The sequence below is a fragment of the Hyposmocoma kahamanoa genome, unplaced genomic scaffold (assembly GCF_003589595.1).
Source record: "Hyposmocoma kahamanoa isolate Upper Pololo Valley unplaced genomic scaffold, ASM358959v1 98263, whole genome shotgun sequence".
Classification (NCBI taxonomy): Eukaryota; Metazoa; Arthropoda; class Insecta; order Lepidoptera; family Cosmopterigidae; genus Hyposmocoma; species Hyposmocoma kahamanoa.
Window position 1 is genome coordinate 578729 of NW_020655550.1, and position 20787 is coordinate 599515.

At 34.2% G+C, this 20787-nt stretch overlaps 2 protein-coding genes across 2 annotated transcripts; one reads left to right on the forward strand and one right to left on the reverse strand.

Annotated features, from left to right (window-relative positions):
• Positions 1-343: 343 nt before the first annotated feature.
• Positions 344-11555, forward strand: LOC113238812. Its single transcript, XM_026475655.1, has 4 exons — positions 344-795; positions 4872-4998; positions 6577-6752; positions 10903-11555. The coding sequence occupies exons 1-4, from the start codon at positions 430-432 to the stop codon at positions 11002-11004; spliced, it is 771 nt and encodes a 256-aa protein (XP_026331440.1). The 5' UTR covers positions 344-429; the 3' UTR covers positions 11005-11555.
• A 1234-nt stretch (positions 11556-12789) lies between these two features.
• On the reverse strand, positions 12790-19584 carry LOC113238799 (nuclear RNA export factor 1-like). Its single transcript, XM_026475640.1, has 10 exons — positions 19441-19584; positions 19019-19349; positions 18254-18371; positions 17804-17876; positions 17493-17633; positions 16704-16902; positions 14925-15115; positions 14647-14850; positions 14173-14285; positions 12790-13281 (listed from the first exon to the last, which is right to left on the reverse strand). Exons 1-10 carry the CDS (start codon positions 19582-19584, stop codon positions 13125-13127), a joined length of 1671 nt encoding a protein of 556 aa, XP_026331425.1. The 3' UTR covers positions 12790-13124.
• Positions 19585-20787: the final 1203 nt, after the last annotated feature.

The following is a 20787-nucleotide window of genomic DNA, read 5'->3' on the forward strand; positions in this document are numbered from 1 at the left end:
TGAGTACGTTCGTAAGCCAATTTTAATTTACAATAACATTTATGGTAGCATTCCCTCAAAAGTTGCTAAAATTACTAATATAACAAAAAATTCTTACGCATTACGCGAGAAGATCAAAAGTTATTAAAAATGTAACCATCTGGCAACACTACTCAATGTTTATTCGATAACATTGTATGCAAAACTTCAAAACTGCGTGGAATAACAGGTTTTCTGAAAATAACAGCTTACAATAGCAGTTATTGAAAAATCGCCAGGAAATTTATTATTGATAAACAGCCGTTTTTGCCATGTCTATTGCTGTAGTACATACCTATCTATTTTAGTCCCTAGATGGGAGTAGAGTAGACTATTTTATTTAGTCTGTTTTTGACAGTCGAGGAAGTTATAAGTGTGTATAGATCGGTAGTGCAAAATTATTTTGAAAAAATGCCGAAGAAGCTAAAAGTTGTAGTTAAATCTCTGTATTCTCACGAGATCCGAAAGGACGTGAGCTTGAAAGACCTGAAATCTCTTAAACTGGAAGAAGCATGGCCTTTCATCCGAGATGAAATAGAAATCGAGATAGGTAGCAGCCAGTTAGTTTGCATCCCTCACATAACAGAAGCAGAGTTGTACAAAGTTACGTCTCTTTTCGTTCAAAACGAAAAGCAGAAGGACGGTAAAATGTTCACTCCCTTGGGTGAATTACGAAAGAATATTATTAAGGAAAAATCTAACCCCGCTATTGTGAAATGGCTGGAGGAGAGTAATTTTATAGACCCGGATTTTAAGTTTCCTCATGAAAGCGTCAAGGTAAATATTTCTTTCAATTGTTGCTGATTATATTTTGTGTTGTCAAAAATGTTGCACCCTGGATTCATGTTGGATGTCGTCGCCATGGAACTAATGACCTTGACCTGTCCCTTAAAAAGGCAGAAAGGTGGCTGAACGGGATTCTTTTATTTTAAACGAACATATAAAATCGTTAAAATATTCATTGGCAATGGTATGTTGCGTAGCTCCGGTATAAGCAACAAGGTACCTTGTAAATGCATTTTGTCAGCTATGATCTCTTTCTTATTTAATATAACTTTCTTATCACTAACTTCTGCCATATTAAAGTACCCTGTCGTCGGGGATAGTGCAATTCCGTGTAACTATATTGAAACTATATTTATACGGCATTTCCGTGAAATTATAACATTGGAGAATTCCGCGTATCTGACACATGTAGCCAATTTGAGTTTTGCATGCCAGTGCATGTAGATAAATGAATGGGACACGCCTTTTTAACGCCAGTTGCTATGGACTAACAGAAGACCAGAAATCGGTGAATAACATTTCCACGTATCTGTCGTCAGGTGCAGAGATGGGCAGTGGATTAAAACCCAATCTGTCCGCCTGGGTTTTAACCACGGTTTTATCGAATGCGCCCGGTTTTAACCCATTTCTGCCCAAAATTATGTGGAAACCATAATATGCTGTAAATAACAATTAATTAATTTCTGTATTTTTTATTAACACAATGTAAAGTAGTTTCTATTTAATTTTCGAGTTCTAGTAATAAATAATAATACTGTCTTAATTACACTACAATTGGTAATTGTTTTATTAGGATTTAATTTACACATTAAAAATAAAATTTAACATTAAAAAAATCCGCAATATCAAACACTGTACGTAAGTACTGTATGTAAGTAGTTTTTTCTTTATTTATTTAGGGGCTTTGTTCAACATGTCAGCCCCATTACAAAAACAATACCTCAAGAAAATACTTGAGAAGTTGGGTAGTCTGCAGACAGAAATATAGGTAGAATATATGCAGGTTTTACATAGAAAATCTTCCCATTAAAAGTTTTGATAACTAAGTTAAAATTAAAAATATACCTGATATAAAAGATATAGTCCAAAAATCGCCATCTGTACCTCTATAATATTCATAGAGACCAATTTAATGAGCTCACACCTTCAAACCCGATAATTCTGCTGTAGGTAGATGAGGAGTTAGGCAATCTCCTAGTTGCAGCGTCAATACAATGTAAGTTACCATATTATTGTAATTATTTCAAATTATCATAGTATACCAATATCAAGTTGGTCGATCAAGTGGAAGTAAAATAAATATTCATTTTATGACTGAGATCCCTAGAGTAACTTGGAAAACAGCTGACAATCTTTAAACAACTGAACTGGGGTCATGAAACATAGTTAGAACCATTTCATTTAAATTAGTCTTGAAATTAAAAAGAAAACTGCTATGAGATCAGGCAATTTAGGAGCTACAATTCTACAAACAATACACAGACAAAAGGTTCAAACTTAAATCCACTTGTTTTACATTGGGGGTTAAAACACATTTTGTCACCTTTACTCTTAATATTGTAATTACTAGCGGATATTTTTTTTTTCTTAGGAAGTAATGATTGAAACTACAGTAAGCAAGCCACACGTCACTTTTCCTAAATTTGTAGATAAAAAAATTATATGTATATTTCTCCATACAAAAAAAAAATATGTTTTATTTCCGAAACACTAGAACGAAAGGTGTTCAGAATGTCATCATAATGTCAGCAGTTTGTTTTATTCATACGGAGAAATATAAACTGTATTTTTTATCTTTCAAGATGTAGGAAAAGTGATGTGTGTGTCTTGCTTACAGTATAGTTCCAATGAATTTCTACCAAAATATCCATCTGCAGGTTCATGTGGCTTTATAAGTTCTTATAGGCAAAATTTCGGTATGTTTTATGTATCTATTGAAATAAAAAACATTTGTTTCTACTGAACTAACAAGTAATAGTTGTTACACTGTCTAAATTACTCAAATTTAAATTGTTTGATTATAAATTTGCTTATTTCGTAAAAAAAAAATATAAAAATAACAGAAATTTTGCTGCCTCTTTACTCGCATTATTTTTCCTTTTGATGACTAAAACATTTATCTTGTATTATTGTATGCCTTTGATTTCAATACCGCGTAACGTACGTTTTAGTTTCGTTTTCGGTGAGTTCGTGCCCAAATCAAATCCGCGTAAGGCTCATCTCACATTGGCGAAGCGTCGCGTTGCGTCCTGTTTTTTAACTACAACGCCTGGCGACGCGCGACGACGACGCTCGCATTAGGCTCAACTCACACTGGCGCAAAATCTGGCGCGACGCGACGCTTCGACTCTGCGCCAGTGTAAGTTGAGCCAAAGTGTCGTGGCCACCAAATTAGCATGACTTACGGGAATCTATTGTTAGCAGTCTTTAAAAGACATAAATGAATACCTACTGTGCAGAAATCAAAGTCGCAGCCATTGAAATAACAAAATAATTACGTTAAAACACTCTCCTGTAAAATTTGGTTTTGCACTTTCCTATTCTATTGATCTTTCGACGTTGTCAGCAAATTTATTAGTAAATATATGAAGATTTTTGTGAAATGATGATTTAGTTACTCAATGGTTTAGACATCCAATCGCACCACAATGACTTTCTGTACCATTTTGGTGTGATTGAGTAACAAACAGGTTAGGTATTTGGTGAATGGTTGAATACCAGAAGAAAATATATACTTGGTACTTGGTGTAACGGGCTGGTGTCCGCAACTCGACGTCAAGGCGCAAGAAAATATATAATTTACACAATGCCCTCTTCTGTTTCGGTGTTTAGAGACAATAAAATATTTTACTTTTAATTTTTCATAGGCAATGAACGGAAAATAACAGCAATTAATACACTTGTAGAAAATTATCCTTGTTATGTCTGTAAAATTGACTTTCTTTTTAGTACACAATGTGCTCTAAGTGCACAACTGCCTGTAGACGCGATGCAATTGCGCTTCTAAAAGTCTACGTGTGTAACTGCTCTAAGGGTGCTGGTGAAATTACGGGCACATGGGACTTGTCAACTTATGTCTCAAGGTGACTGGTGCAGTGGCAGTGCCCTTCAGATCATTGTAATTTAAAGAACTGAGTGGTACTGAAACTGTTATGGACAGGCATGTCACTTGCTGCGAGGTGGGCGACTAGTTCGTCCCGTCACTTGATCTCATAAAAAAAAATCGCCTGCCTCTACTGTTCTAGGGATTTATGTTAAGAAGAATGGTAACTTTTTTATGAAAAATAGTGACAGACATAATATAACTTACTGGAAATAATAATATCAGTATAGACTACTAAAACAACCTACAAAGTCAAAAGTCATTCATCCCCTAGTTTGCCACCCTTAGACGTGAAATATTTTCTTCAAATTTAAATGATACCACTAATGAGGTACCTTCTTTCCAAGAAAAAAAGAATCATTAAAATCGGTTTACAAATGACGGAATTATCACGTAACATACATAAAACAAAAAAACATATAGTCGAATTGAGAACCTCCTCCTCTTTTTGAAGTCGGTTAAAAATAGACTAACTGATTCTGGCAGTCGTTTTCACAAACTCACATATTCATTTAAGGGACAATGTATACGCTTCTACGTATATTAAGATTTCGGTTGATATTTAAAACTTGTCATTCACGAGGTTTATAACTACAGTCAAATAAAAACTTTACACGTAAGGTTATTATAGAGTTCCTGCGTACTTGGATGGCATAAATTCGTGCTAGTGCTCCTTTAGCTCTTGCAGGTTTTCTCTTTCTAAATGATAAATGTGTACAAATGTTTATTTACAAAGAGCAACTCGTATAGTTACTAGGTCATTCTTCTCAGGGACTCTGCATTACGAAAGGCGATTTCAAGTGTAATATGCATATAGAATATAGTGTAATATGAAATATAGATAATTTGAGTCACTTGCCTGGATTGTACAATTATAAAGAATCTGTCATGGTTCCTTACGCAAAGTTATTTCTGTCTTGATTCGAAAGTTTCAGACATTGTTAACACACTCGTTTGGTTGCAGATCACACTGCAAGACGAAGCGATCAAGAATAAAGTGCGTGTGATTATGGTAAATTTCTCAGGCACCATTGTTCCCAAAGATAAAGAATTACTCAACAACATCTACTTGGATGTTAAGAATATCAAAGGTAAATGATTAAATATTACTTCCAGTTTTGTAAAGTGTCGTTAAGTGACAAACAATAAAACTGCATAAAATATGTCGTTTTGCCATATCAATATTTTTGAGATAGATTAGTTCCCTCTTCTCACAGCGTCACGAGTACCTACATCGTTGGGCGCACTATAAGTTTCCGGAATGAATAAGAAAAAATATTATAAATGGTCAGAAATGAATTTATTGTTTCGCAAAATATTCTCCGTTAGCGTTAATGCACTTTTTCATACGATTGAACCAATTTTGAAAACATTTATGTCACTCTTGCCATTTATTACAATCTCTGAAACATATTTTTCATACTCTTCGACAGCCTCTTCAGGTGATGAAAATCGTTGACCACGTAATTGATTCTTAATTTTTGGAAATAAATATAAGTCACAAGGTGCCAGGTCGAAACTGTACGCGGGAAGGCTCATAAGTTCAACGTTGTCCACTTTCAAAAATTCATTTGTCTGCCTGGCCTTGTGAGAACTGGCATTCACGTGGTGCAAGATGATACGGCGTTTACGATAATTTTTGCGGAGTCTGTCAATAACTTCCGGCAAACAAATGGTCGTGTACCAATCACTATTCACGGTACAACGAATCTCCAAGACAACAGTGGCCACGTGTCCAGTTTTATTTAAAAAAGAAGCAATCATCCACTTAGAGGCACTTTGCATGCGCGCCACTTTGGTTGGTTTCAGCTCATCTGGAAAGACCCACACGCTCGATTGCTGCTTTGTTTTGGGATCGTAACTATAAATCCATGTTTCGTCACCTGTTACTATGTCCCACATCAACATTTGACCCCCCTTCGTTGAATCTGGTAAGCATGGTATTGCACCAAGTGACGCGATCCGTTTTTTGAGCCTCAGTCGAATTGTGTGGGATCCACCGAGAGCACAGCTTTTTCACACCTAAATGTTTGTATAGTATTGATTGTATTTGACTCAAGCCTATGCCTAAAGTTCTCATGGTACGTCACATGTCTGTCTGTTTTGATCATACGGCACACGGCATCGATGTTTTTGTTGTTCACAGCAGTGTACGGGCGACCTTCACGAAATTCGTCACTGAGATTCACACGACCGCGTTTGAATTCTGCAAACCAGTTGTAAATAGTCGTCTTGCATGGTGCTTCATCGCCAAAAGCAATTTGAACTGAGCGAAGCTCCGCTGAGCTGTTAAATTACACTTAAAGTCGTAGAAAATCATACTACGAAAATTTTCACGATTTAAATCCATGATGATGTAGACAATCAATTTCTAAAATGACGCCACAAACAAATACAAAACAAGTGACAGTCAGATTAAACAAACTGTATTCCACAGCCAAAGAGTTCCATTTTCAAATGTTGTAATAACTTTTGTTTGTGTAAGTGGCCAGTTCCGGAAACTTATGGTGCGCCCTATGCATAATAATCGCTGCAAATTCAAACATCTCTATTTCACTCAAACAAATAAACACCTTGCGTAATTAATTACATATGAAAAAGAGATCTTTGAACTTAAATGAGACTACACCAGACACTCAAGACTACGCTAAATGTGAATTAAATTTCAGCTCTTCAAGGTAAGAAGTCCGTGTACATGATTACCAACGTGCTCATGGCCAAGACCATTGAGTTCCGCGTGACGCGCGGCACGTCTTCAAGGATCTTCCATCTCGGTAACGCTTCGCCTCTCGTCTTCGGTTTGGAAGAGTACCTTATCGGCAACGATGGCAAACTCATTGCTAAGGTAAATATTATGTATTGTATTACTCGTATCTATATTAGTTGTGAAAATAGCATATATCTTCAACTTGGATTTCATAACCTTCATTCAAACTGAAATTGGGGTGATCTTATTTTTTTTTTTACATAAATATGTTGTCAGCTGCAGCAATTACTTACATGTAAAATGCCGTAGCGTGGCGAACGTCCAAACCTAATTGTAACATGTATCGATTGTAACGATCTCTAACCAAATGAAAATAACCAAATTGTAACGATCTCCAACAACGAAAATACCAAGCAGCGCATGATATCATTATTAGTCTTTAAAAGTAATAAAAAAATTTATTATACTAAAAATGGTCACTGCCCACTATAATGCCTGCTCAAAAATAGTCTGTGTGGTAATAGCGAGTGTAGCGAGACCGAACAGTTTCGCTTCTCAACAATAATACTGGAATAGTTTGCGTCTGATAAGCCGAACAAGGATAGCGGTGAAGTTAAATAAGACCCCTTCACAAGTTCCAATTTTGCAGAGATTTCTGTCTTGGCTGCACTAGGCAGCAGGCCCTAGTGACACCTATACGTTAGTTCTTATATAAAAATTATCGTGTGTGATGGTAATGAATGGTAATTGCTTGTAAGTCATAATATAACAAAGGAGAATGGTATATTCCCTGTCAATGTTTGTTGAAATCTTAAAATAAATATTTCAAGTTCAAGGACAAACCTTTCTGTTTTTTAATCTTTACGGTTTTCCTTACTACTGTGTAGTATGTCGTTTCCATTCAATGCAAATTCGTCATGTGTCGTTTCCTTATTATATGCAATTATTCATTATCGAATGATAAAAGATTGTCTATACTAGTGAGACATAACAATAGCACCAGTACCTACAGTCAAGAGTGCATTCATCTTCATACTTTCAGCTACCATCCTTATCACAAGAGGCGTAGAGTAGCATTTGAGGTGTATAGCTGAGCGTGCCGTTTACTGTACACTACAAGCTTGAAAGGATTTAAGACAGTTTTGAAAGATTTAAGGCATTGTTTTTGTAACCAGAAGAGAGTGGAACGTGTCTTCGCAGCTCGCTTCTAATCGTATTAGTCACATCACGTTTTAGCGCTTTGTTCGTGTCCATGGCTATACACAGCGTCACATTGCGCAACAATGCGTTAAAATTCTTTACTCAAAGGCTGAGATAAAGCGGATAATTTTTTACTTCTTTTCTGATAAATTTCCATTGATCCCTTTTGAAGAAAATTTGAAAACGCTTATTATGTAACTATAATTTTATTGTATTAAGGATATCTCTCAATTCGTGTAGTTAAATAACTACTATTATATACTATTAGCTAAATACTAATATGATAAACAATCCATGTTCTAACTTACTTTATTGTAAATAGAATGGAATCTGCGCTTGGAAAGATTTTGCTATAACAAGATTAACTATATTATATTTATAGTACATATTAAGTATCATGCACTCGTTAATACTTTAGTATTCAGGAGTATTCTTAAGTAATATGACAAAATGACCTGATGCAAATTTTAATTTGTTTTTCCTTACTTTTCATTACAATCAAAAAGATACGGACCGGTATCCAAATTGTAAACAATAACCAATTGACTGATAATTTAGTATAAAGTTTTGTTTAGTACTAAATTCGATTGCAACACGTCACTAATTAATTGTATTTATTTGAGATTATATTGGCATTATCGTATAAGTCAGATTTGCTTTCTGGCAAGGTTCCCATACATACACTAAATTCTTCAGTCGGTATAATAAATATTTCTAGTAATTCGTCGATGACGTGACTTATGTATGTGTCACGTCTTAAGTCTTGTGATAGTGATAGTCGGTCTCGGTGGCGCAACTACTAGTGCTGGATAAGGATGTCCGGTTTCGATTCCCAACCAAGCTAATGCTCCGAAGTAATTCCGTTACTCTGGTATTTAGTATCATGTAATTGTTGTGATTTTCTAAAACATTATTATTATTAAGTTCGCTAGCTGTAATGCAATATAATATTCTATTATACGGACTTTGCCTAAGCCCACAAAGCGGGTTGGGCAGTTGACGCACATTGTCATTAATTAAACATTTCTTACTAAATAAAAGTACATGTCAAATGTTTAATACAAAATGAGGTGAGCTCGGTATTTATAGCAGAATAAAACAATTGAAGACCAGCAGCTTATTGAATATTGCGTTTTGATTTTGTATTATCTGTTTTGATATTGAATTATATCTATTGACCTTGGTTATTATCTTTTTATAACAAGAATCAACTTATACATCTTTATGTTTATGATTTTCACTACCGCTGTATCCTGTTTACCATAATATTATAAATTTTAAAGCGTGTGTATTTGGGTGTGGCAGAAGGAGCTGCCAAACGCCAAATTACTGTATTTTGTATTACACTACACTTTTTGGTCAATGCAGCGAGAAGTTTGTATGGTCTGTATGGCTAAATACTGTCTATAGATTAGAAATACGGACGGGGGTGTGTATCAAACAATAACATTGGCATAATGCCATACGCGCATTAATTAGTTCAAAGCTTGGCTGACTCGTTCGATCGAAACCTAAAATAGCGATCATTATGGCAACGTTCGAAGAATCGAAGCGATACGCGGAACTGTATCCACGGTGCGATTTCTTTCGTGTTAGACTTCTTTCTTCGAAAGCTATCGTTTCTTTGAATTCATAATTAACAGTAGTAGGGAAAATCGTCCTTATTGCTTCAGGGCGTTGAGCACAATGTTTGTAACAGACAAACAAAGATACTGTACGAGTATAATATTTTATATTAACATCAAAATATTTCCCAATACTGCTTTCCATACATTACAATAAACCACCACACTCGGCGAGGTTTCACGTCTGAAAGCACCTTCGGTTCGACGTTTCGGTATGCCTAAAATATATTGTTTTAAATAAAATGTCGTCTATCAGGTAAACATTATGTGACTTTCATTGTGTAAATCCACATTCAGTAGGTACATCTGCTGATCCAATTTTAACTCCATCCAATTTGCGTTAAACGGTCAAAAATGTTTCCCAATACTGCTTTCCATACATTTCAATAGACCACCACCCTCGCCGAAGGTTTTACGTCTGAAAGTACCTTCGGTCCGACGTTGCGATATGCCTAAAATATATTGTTTTAAATAAAATATCGTCTATTACACATTAAAAGCATTATGTGAGTTTCACTACAGTCAATCCATCTGCTGATCTGATTTTAACTCCATCCCATTTGCATTAAACGGTCGAAAATGTTAAGCCCAGGGTGGTGTTCATTGTACCTATCAATGTCATTTATACATATATGAGTATCCCATTTTTATTATTAAGGAATAAATATAAACATACTGTCATGCATTGGGCAGATTTAAATTAACTTAATCAGTATTTCAAATTCGCCTATGTGAAACCTAATTTATGATTTACCCACCAAAATAATTTGTTTTTTTAAAACTCTTTATATTCAACTTCGTGTATTGGTCATAAGGTCTTTTAGAGTTGTGAATGTCATTATTAATAAATATTTCAAATATATTTCATTTCATATTTCAATTCAAAGCTTTGTAAGATCTCCTCTGAATCGAAAATCACCGGTCGAATTTCAAGTAATAAACGCGTGACTTCATAATCTTGACGTTTGGCGGAACCATCAATTGGGTCGATGCAGCTCCAACACTATAAAAAAAGAAGAGGAAGCTGCACAAACTTGTCTTTACTTTGTCTCTTCACATTGATATAATTATGATAAGCATGCTCCATCTTCGATCACATGTACCGAGCATAAGCGACGAACTTACAGTCAGGTATAAAAAATAAATTGAAGAAAATAAAATGTATTGCTTTTTGTTTATTATTATGTATCGGATTTTAGTGAAATCCCTGGGTCCCAACTTCGGACTGGTATCGATCGAAAGCACTTCGGAGTGAGAACCGCCCAATACGAAGCTAAAACATATATCGATGTGACATGTTACTTCGTGGTAGATGTCCTGGTTCTGTTATCGCAAACGATATCGAAGATTTAAAGACTGATATAATTTAAAGTCGTAGACCAAAACTACATGTTGTTTGATAGCCGTACTTGTACTTAGGTGTGCTATTAATATAATTTAATTACTCGTATTATTCTTTACAGGAACCAGTAAGCATCAGGTCTAAAACATTGATGTGGCAGAAGGTTGATCCTTCAGATCATCTCTACGTTCCTGAGCCTAAGGAAGGTGCTTGCAAAGTTTAGATTGAAATTATTGTTTGCTGTAGCACGCTTGTGTGGTCCATTCTACTTAAACTTATCATCTTATTTAGCTCTTATAAATCTTTGTGCACTTTGCAATTTTTAACACGTTTATATATATTGTATCCATAGAACTCAATGTGTATAATATATGGATAGCAATAGCATCAACAAGACATAAATATAACTAAAAAAAATATAGCTAAGTAAAGTAGCTCTTAAATACTATATCCACCACACTACCAGTGGTTTGCTTAGTGGTACGATGGGTCCCGCGAGCATTAGTTAACCACCTTGTGACTAGTACATACATAGGTATAGTAACTTATTATATATTTATATATGAATGAGTAGATTTGGAATTTATTATCCTCCCTAACCTCAGCAAAAAAGCAGAAACCATAACAGCCAACAAAAACATTTTGGATAAAAAACTCTTAATGCAATGTTATTTCCGTAGCGAGTACTAGAAGTCCAAATGGCGTTTTGTAAAACTTTTTTGTAGTAGCGTGTGTGCCGACTACCGATAGGTAGTGCTTAAAATACTTTGCACGTTTGCAATGATTAGCCCGTGGCATAGCCATGACTAACTTAAACTTAAGTTCTTAGACTGTTTCTCTCAAGGGAGATAAAAATGTTTGTATTATATGGTATTATTAAACGGTTTCTTTGTATTAGTATTTAAACATCACGTATTTTAAATGGTATTATTTACTTGTAGCGTATCTATTTATAAAACTTTAGTAACGTCCTAGTTAAAGTACGTTTAGTAGCAGTAGATCTTCTTGTGAAAGAGTTCGTCCAGGGAAGTACTGCCACCTTACCTGTTTCTGTCGCCAAGTAGTAATGTGGGCATTACTGCGTTCCGGTTTTTAAGGGTAAGGGTGCTGGTGAAATTACAGGCCCATGGGACTTTTCAACTTATGTCTCATGGACAGGCGTGTCGTTTACCATCAGGCACACGTCCCATCACTTAGTATCATAAAAAAAAACGTGTCAAGTAATTTTAGGTTGAAAAGGTTCATTAAGATTGAATGCGAATTTAACCATTCTTTATACCCAGCACCATATATGACCTGTACTATCGGAAAATTTTGTGTGGCAACTATCAAAGAGCAATTACGTCATCAAGTTGCGCAAATGGAGCGAAGTAATGCGCGTTCGGCTACGTGTAATTTTGAGTGACCATTTACTTTCAGTATAAATTTCTTGTAAATTTATTTTAAATATTTACAAGAAATTCAAAGATTTTCTTGATGGCGATTCTGCCTAAGCAAATCGTACTCAAAAGAGTGCCTATTAAATATAGCTTATATGAACATTACAGAATTGAGCACTTTACCATCAGTTAGTTTAAACTATGCAAATAACAAATATGCACTTACCTTCCACTATATCACATTCCAGCCACAAATCGCAAAAGCCTTACTGTAAATTAGTCTTAAAATATATAATGGGTAAGCAGACCGCTTACTCTGTGATTCCTATTCTCCCAAAGTATTGTATTATTTACGTATTTTGTATACACAAATGTGGTGATTTTTATTGTGATTTTTTTATTGTTATCCCCCGACTATAAACATGTGATAATACAGACATCTGTGACATTTTCAAATATTGCAAATAAATTGTGTGTTAATTTAATATGTTTTTTTAATCATAAATCTTCCTCTCCAAATTCCTAATACCAATTTTCCCAGCCAGTTGAGTTAGCTATTTGATGCAGAAAGGAAATAAAATTAAAAGGTGTAATACAAATAATTATGTCATTTATTGAAGTAAAAGTACATATAAGTTTGGAATGACATACATAATATGCTTACAACGATGTATTGCTATCTAATATCTAATCACAAAGTAGATATCATAAATAATGTTTTAGTATATCGGCCTTACACACAAAACGACATAAAATGTTTATTATGTTAGTATAGTCGATTAAATTTCCTGTCATGTGTTTATGATTTTAAAATATACCTAAATATTAAACGTGGTTTTAAGATATGGATTTGAAGTCCTATATGCTTGTTTTCGTACTTGTCTACTCAATATTCGTGTTGTTACAAAATTCCGCCAGTGGATGAGAAGGGTCATACTATATAACTCATAATCAAATTCATCATTTAGAGACCGTCGTCTTCAACCAGTGACGAACTGTCTGTAAAGTCATCCTCTTCGTCGTAGACTACAAATTTGTCCATGGTCACGTTGCCCCTCCTCAAGTCTTTAAGGAATGCTTTCACAGTTTTCTTTATATCCCAATCATTGCTTTCTAGAAGGCTGTAATAAACGGACAATAAACTGTACTAAAGTTTGTAAAATCAATGGAAAATTATTAATTTCATTGTAATGATAGTTTTGCTAATGAAGTCGGGTAAAAAGGTTCTGTGCATCCCCATATATTTGACTTGTAACTATTAATATCCCTAGGTATCGAATAGGTATCGAAGTGTAAATTTTAGATTAATTACCAATATATGGAAGCATAAGGGAGTCACCACATTTCCCCACGCAGCGATCTTGGTTTACCATAGCCTATTCAGTTAACGCAGCCGTTTGGATCAGCCGATATAAGCTGCGTACGGATCTACGATCGGAAATTCGTAGGATGCAGAATCGTTGTCGATCTGTGTGGAGTTGCGAGGTCTCCGCGTCCTACGAAGTGATGCGAAACGCACAACTTTTTCTGACTGGCGATTCTATGTCTATAAGTATGGCGATCCCATAAACAAATTGTGTTAAATACTAGAGATGCCACGAATAGTGGTTTGGCCGAATACCGAATATTCGGCCACGCTAACGGCCAAAGCGCCAAATATTCGGCGTAAGATCTGTGCATTTCACGCGCGACCTGTTACGACCTATCTCATTGCGCTGCGTACGGGGTAAAGGGCGTGGGGGTGTTTTTCTTGAAAAATGATTAAACGATAAAATCAATACATGACAGTCTGGACTTGTTTTGAAGAAGTCCTTACAGATAATATGCAAAATGATGAGGATGTGGAGAAAAGTTCTATTGCACATGAGATTGATTTTATTTGAAAACTGTTAGCCTAGATCGGACGGCAGATCCTTACATGTAATGCACAACAAAACAATAATTATGTAAAACAATATCAATATCAAATTATTTTTTTTATTTGTTTGTATCACCTACAAATAATAACTTACAGTTCTGCTTCAGTTTTCTTGAGCCGAGTGAAGTGACATAATATATTGCAAAGAGCGTTGGAATCCTCTGGGTCCGGATTATTAAGTGCTAACGGGTTCGTCACTTTTCCATTCTGTAAGTAGAATATTGTACAATCCACATGACCACTAAATAGAGGGCAACAAGTCATTGTCTACCGAACGTGCGAGGACAAGTGTAGGTTTTTATACAGTGTCTTGCTTCACCATTATTAAGATATAAACGTATATAAGTGCTTTAGCACGTAAATAAAAAAAGTGCTCAATTTATTAATACATAATTATATTCTTTTGTGTTGTTTATAATTTTGGAAGATGTGAGGAGAATGATAAATTTAAAAAAGACGCCACTAGAATTTAAGTTACAAATTAATGAAGTAATGAATGAATATGACTTATGTACTTTAATCCGCCGACCCTAGAATCAATTAGTTATTTAAATAATATGCATATCACCTTGAAGTATTTCTCGACCACATCGTTAGGAGCAAAACCAATATTGAGCATTTCATTAGTAATAAAATATTCTGTCGTAGTGTTACTTTTCGCATTTGCGCGAAATATCCATGTTCTTCTAAATCTAAAGTATCTTTCGGGGACAATGCTATCTCGGCTCGGTTCCTTATAAACTCCATCGACTATTAGTACTAAGCTTTTTTTCTGCAAAAAAATAATACACTCGTATGGATACTACTTACGAACCTTTTTTTTATGTCAATGAAAAGGCAACTTACATCATTTTTCAAAACGTCTACAGTGAAACTGGTAGGATCATGCACGGTTTCCGGGAACTGTGAAAGTACTCCACATATAGCTTTTTTGCTCGTGTACATTTTGTGGTTGGACACGACAAATAACCTCTTCTTAGGGTCCAGCACGTTTCTGGAATGTTTTGCGCTATGCTGCATTGTTTTTTCTTCTGTCGCTGAAAATATTCCATAACAAGATCTATAATTGGGCCGATTCCTTTCGCTTTCATTCATAAATCTTTCAGGTCGCAACTTTTTGTTAAACAGAATTATTGGATGACCGGTCGTCGCAGTAAAAGCAATCATGCTGCCATGTCGCACTTCATCTGCGTAAAATACGTACTTCAGTAGGTAGCCTACTTGATTTAATCATTGGTTCTCCATACAAATTTCCATCTCCTATTTCACCCCTTTTGAGTTTATTTTTATGACAAAACTAACCTTTCCCTTTCCTAAGTTCCATCTACCTCTATACCAAAATACATAAAATTTTTGGTTCAGCTGTTTAAGCGTGGAAACATAAAACAGACTTTCGCATTTATTATATTATTTTGGATTACGTAGTTAAGAAATTTTATTCTTCAATTTACCGAGTTGGAAAATTAGCTCACCTACTAGAGTAGGCATAGAAAGAAAATTGTCTCGCTTGGTAGCATTTGGTATGTGTCTCCAACATCGGCTTATCTTATTCAAATAATATACACCGTTCACTACTAGGACTTACTCCATTATATTCACAGTGTAAAATAAACTCTTACAAGACTGAAATAGACGAGTACGTAAAAGAGCACTTATGTAGTCTGCGACTACAAACTTCAGTAGAAGATAGACATAAATCACATAACGTCCGTCGCCTTACTTTCTCAAACTCGTATTTTAAAGCACAAAGTTACTGAAATGCAAAAAATGAATTGTGTCTACAAATGTTGCTGGCTGACTTCACACATTTACTTCATATTCACACACTGACTTTTAACCTGTTCTTAAAGTAACGCATCCAAATTAACCCCCTTGATAAGAAATTTAAAATAAACAAAAAGTTTTGCCATCTCCTGAATAATCACTCTTTATAAGACACTAGTTTGAGAAAGTAAGGAGACGATAAGTAAAAGTATGGACCATTAATTCGAGGACAGTTAATCGCGATACAAAACAGTGTAGTCGGGTATTTAGTACCTATTGAAATACCAGCAGTCGCGACTGACAAGTACCAGATAACTATTTTTGCAACTATTGTTTTATGTTGACGTGCTGCAATTTGTCAAAGCTACTCTAATTTCTAGTGATAACAAAGAAATAAACTGATACTAATACTACTAATACATTTATTTCACAAAATTTTATGGATACTGCTAGCATGCTGCCCGGTATTTGTTTTGTTTAGGATTAGCGCCATCTACCTATATTAGCAAGCGTTAATTTATAAATTAATTCGTAATTTACTCGATGTTTGTAACATACAATGCCAACTATTTGTCAAAGTTCAGAAAACAATTTCAGCTTATGGTCAATATTTGAATAATAGATAAAACGAGGAAAAAACTGACTACATGTATTCCTAAAGAGGAATTCATTAATACCTATGGCCAGCTATCGATTAGGACCATCTACATATAAGACGGGATTTTGACCTTTTTCAGAGTTACGATCTGTGCTATGGTGATTAGCACTCCTCTTGAGATATTGGCGCATGGTAAAAGCAAAACTTTTCTTACATTTCTTCAGGGAAAACATTCGTACTAGTATGTTTACCTCATTTCTTACCTGTGAAGTTAGTGCTAATGGTAAGTTTAGCATTTGGATCATAAAAATCCTCGATCGATAAGCGGGGACTTGCGTCGTAATGAGCGAAATATAGAGATAGAAACTTCTCAACCAACATTTTCGTCCCTTTGTCTTGTGAGTCTAAATAATTCCTATAGAACGGTATCACCACACCATGCTCATTGAAGCGTACTCCATCCTGAAAAATAAATCTGTCTGTGTTAACGCTTCACAAAACCAAAGAATAGGTAATTATTTATTTTTCTTGGTCCGAATAGCAAGCACGCAATTATGTAGAAAAAATGATGAAACTCAATAGGATTTTTTTTTGCGGACCTAATGGCGTATATTTGTTTGTTTTGGCCATATACAGGTTTCATGGTCAGTAATGGGAATTATGAGACTCTTAAAAAATGTACAAACGTAGTAACAACTTATGCAGTCTTCATTATGATGTTTTTATTTCTATAAAAGATTCATGCTCCCTCTCATCTAGCATAAGGGTCAAATGCAAAGTAAAATAGACTTTATTTGTGAATTTTTTTGTTCATTAAATTCAAAATGCACAATCAATTATTTTCAGGCAAATCACTGTCAATACACATAAAGAAATTAAAATATTTTCATCAAATATTCTATTTAGTTTTTAACACTGAATGCTCTTGCATCATTTTGACCATATACATATATCTCCCATAGCTCAGTCAGATTTCTTTCAAAACCTTCTAAATAGATTATGATTATACTAAATTTTGTAAAAAAGATAGTAAATAGACAATTTACGCTTACCAATTGTATTAATCTGGGAAATTTCATAGTGATTTGTTTGACATATGTAACAGGGTCTAAGTTCTCACATAAGGGGTTGCCTTCCACCCATAACTTTTCTATTTTGCTACTAACCCTGTGTAGTTCTTGCAGTGATGGTATCTGGGTAGCATAACATATTAGATTATTACATAGTAGACAAATAGTACAACAAACATCTGTGTAAGTTATTATCAGATAAAAAAATAATTTATTGGAGTACAAACTTTCTGCAAGTATTCTCAAACATGCATTTTTTAGGAGATGATGTAATTATGCCTGAAATCACTCACATTGTTATTACTTAAATTAACTGATGTTAAATCGCCCTTTATAAAGAAATTCAGTATTTCTGCAGGTATTTGGCTAAAACAAAATGATAATATTATAAAATGAAAAGATTTAGAAAAAAGTTTATTTACCAAGTTGATTTAGCCGAGAATAGAGCCTGGACTCTCCAAATGTAGCACACAAAATACAAAATATAAATATATTCTGTAGCCTGTTAGCTGTCTGCAAGCTAACTCATGTATAGTTTATGTACCTATAGATATTTATAAATATCAATAATGAAATATTTAAAATATTTGGCAATTGATTAATTCACGAATTGTCGTCATGGCTATACAACTTTTTTGAATAAATTTTATTCCATTTTATTGTTGGTAGTACAAAGAATTGGCAATATTATTTACATCAAAAACATAACTATTAATTTTATTGTCATGGTATTATAGACATACCTTAAATTGTTATTACTCAAATTGAGTGCCCTAGTATCTCTCCCAATTCTCAGCATCAATATTTTGAAGTTAGCTAAAAGAGTGATTTTGTAAAAGTCTATCTTTTTTTGCCGGAATTCTGAAAAAGAAAACACCAAGTATTTTAGTATGACGGTATATCTAGACTGGTACTTGGGTACAAATAAATTATATCAGTCATCAATAGAATAGGATGTTTTAGTTTTATAGTAAGGCGTTTGTATAGATACAGGGACTTATAGAAATATTGTGCGAGACTTTAATGTGTCATGTTATAATTTTTCTTCAACTCAAAAATATACCTTAGTACAAATCAGTACTTTATGAAATACAAAATTACTAGGTGTTGAGAATATAAAAAAGAAATCTTTATAACTTTGTGATGGGCTAACACTGTAATTTAATATCGACAAAGATTCTTAGTCGCACATATCTCATTTATAGCCAACAAAAGGTGCAAATTCTAATGAAATTTCATTTGAAAATTCAAGACACCAATGACATTTCATTCATTTTCACAACATTCTGTTACACATATGTACATTGTATGTACATATAGCAATGTATATTGCGCTACTATTTCAATCAACTTTAGTCGGATGCCGATAATGTGTCAAGCAACATGAGCATAGTATTGTGAAACATAATTTTTTTCTTGTTTTTGACAATTTATTCTAAAATTTATAATAAACGTTGAAATTAAATTATGAATAAAACCAGACGAGAAACAAACAGAAAAACACCTACCTGAGTCGTTACAAAAATTCGACAGATCCAGTTCAAGCCTTTCGTTTAGTCTGCTGCTGACGATACTACTCACTAAATCAGCAATTGAAATTCTGTTTTCAAATAAATCTGCTGAAGTTTTATCATTGAACAAAATATCAACAGTAAACATGTTCCGCTGATGTGGGAACATAAAATCCAATTTTGCTATTTTCAAAATCAACGTAAGAGAGCTCGTATAAAATGTTGCTATTCCTCCCTGCGAAGTAAAGTTCACAGGGATGAACGAAACACAAAAGTATTCCACTATAGTGCCGAATAATTCGATATTGCTTCCAGTCCAGTTATGTATCTAGAATAAAATTTTTTTTTAAATGTCAACGAACGATGGGTGTATTTCATATAGAAACTATGAACGCATTTTTTTCTTTATTTTAACTTACAATAATTTTATGAAAACTATGGTTGGCTGCTTCGTCGTCACTAGCCACACAATTTTCAATGTATTCGATAATGTGCGATGAAGATGTTACTCTGTTTAATAAATGTTTTCTATAGCTTTCCAGCTGATACCTTTTCGCGCACATTATTAGCGATTTTTTCAAAATTTATTACAAAGTTACTCTAAAATTCTGTCAGAAACCAAATTTATTTATTCAATTTTATTTGTACTGTTTTTTCCATTGGAAAAGGCAAAGGCACTAATGCGCCATACAGCCAAGACTGAGAGTAATTTCTTTCTTGGATTCCATTACAAAATGTCTTCGATAGTGCTTCTTATGAAATAATATAAAGTTGGATAGCATTCTTGATTTTTTAGTAGATGTGGTAAAGAAAGCGGGGTTTTTTTCTTTCTTTTCTGAAGATGGGTAATATGTCTATAGTAAATGCATCATCGATAAAACCACACGTAGGACTCAATGCTCAACTCTACTCAATGCTCAAGTCAGGACTTGAGTATGATTTAAAGGACTAGAAATCATACTTAAGTCCTTGCCTTTAGGGTCGTATTTCCAGTGCTTAAAATCATACTCAAATCCTGACTTGAGCATTGCGTAGAGTTCTGAGTTTCCTTCTAGGAAAACTAAACTAACGGTATTACAAAACAAAAAACTTTAATGCATACAAAAGTACTAATTTAATATTCATTAATATTAGCTAGTGCACAACATACCGAAAAACAGGTTAAACTTACAAAATTACCATGTAATGGACACTACCCCACTTGACTCATTGATCGATCGCTTGACTTTTTGGTTCTATCGAACGGATGCTATATCGAACAAATGTTCGACTCAAATGAAGAGTGAGAAGGCGAACCGTGTCGTCAATGGGGACTTCACGTGAGAGTGAACGAGACAACAATAGTATTGTTAATTGTTGAATAATTCACTAAAATTATAAAGATAAAGTCGAAAAGTGCGCGCATGACCCATGAAACTCTAAAATCATCGGGTTATTACACAGCATGCATCTAGACAGACGCCGCAAGTACAGCAATTTGTATAAAAATCAAGCGTGCCACATTTTTTGTACCCACTACGACGTCACAAGAACAATTTAATGATGGTAATCTCCCTTCCCTCGCCTAAATCGATTGATTGAACGGAATATGCATAATTTGATTCCATTCAATTAATCGATTCTAAATGGAATAATTTTTGTTCAAGTATTTGTTGATTACAAGTAGTCGTCATATAAATATAGTAAAAAATACTAGAATAAGATAGTTAAGTCCTTTATTTAAAAAAAAATTAAGACTTTAATTTTTTATTATATTTAAATTATTG

Excerpts from the sequence above, each read along its gene's own strand:
- LOC113238799 (XM_026475640.1), bottom strand. The coding sequence starts at position 19,584 with ATGTGCGCGAAAAGGTATCAGCTGGAAAGCTATAGAAAACATTTATTA. Across the intron at positions 19,350-19,440 it reads ATAGTTTTCATAAAATTATT|ATACATAACTGGACTGGAAG; the intron begins GTAAGTTAAAAT and ends ATTTTATTCTAG. Across the intron at positions 16,903-17,492 it reads TTCCCAGATTAATACAATTG|GATGGAGTACGCTTCAATGA; the intron begins GTAAGCGTAAAT and ends TTTATTTTTCAG.
- LOC113238812 (XM_026475655.1), top strand. The coding sequence starts at position 430 with ATGCCGAAGAAGCTAAAAGTTGTAGTTAAATCTCTGTATTCTCACGAG. Across the intron at positions 796-4,871 it reads TTCCTCATGAAAGCGTCAAG|ATCACACTGCAAGACGAAGC; the intron begins GTAAATATTTCT and ends GTTTGGTTGCAG. Across the intron at positions 4,999-6,576 it reads GGATGTTAAGAATATCAAAG|CTCTTCAAGGTAAGAAGTCC; the intron begins GTAAATGATTAA and ends ATTAAATTTCAG.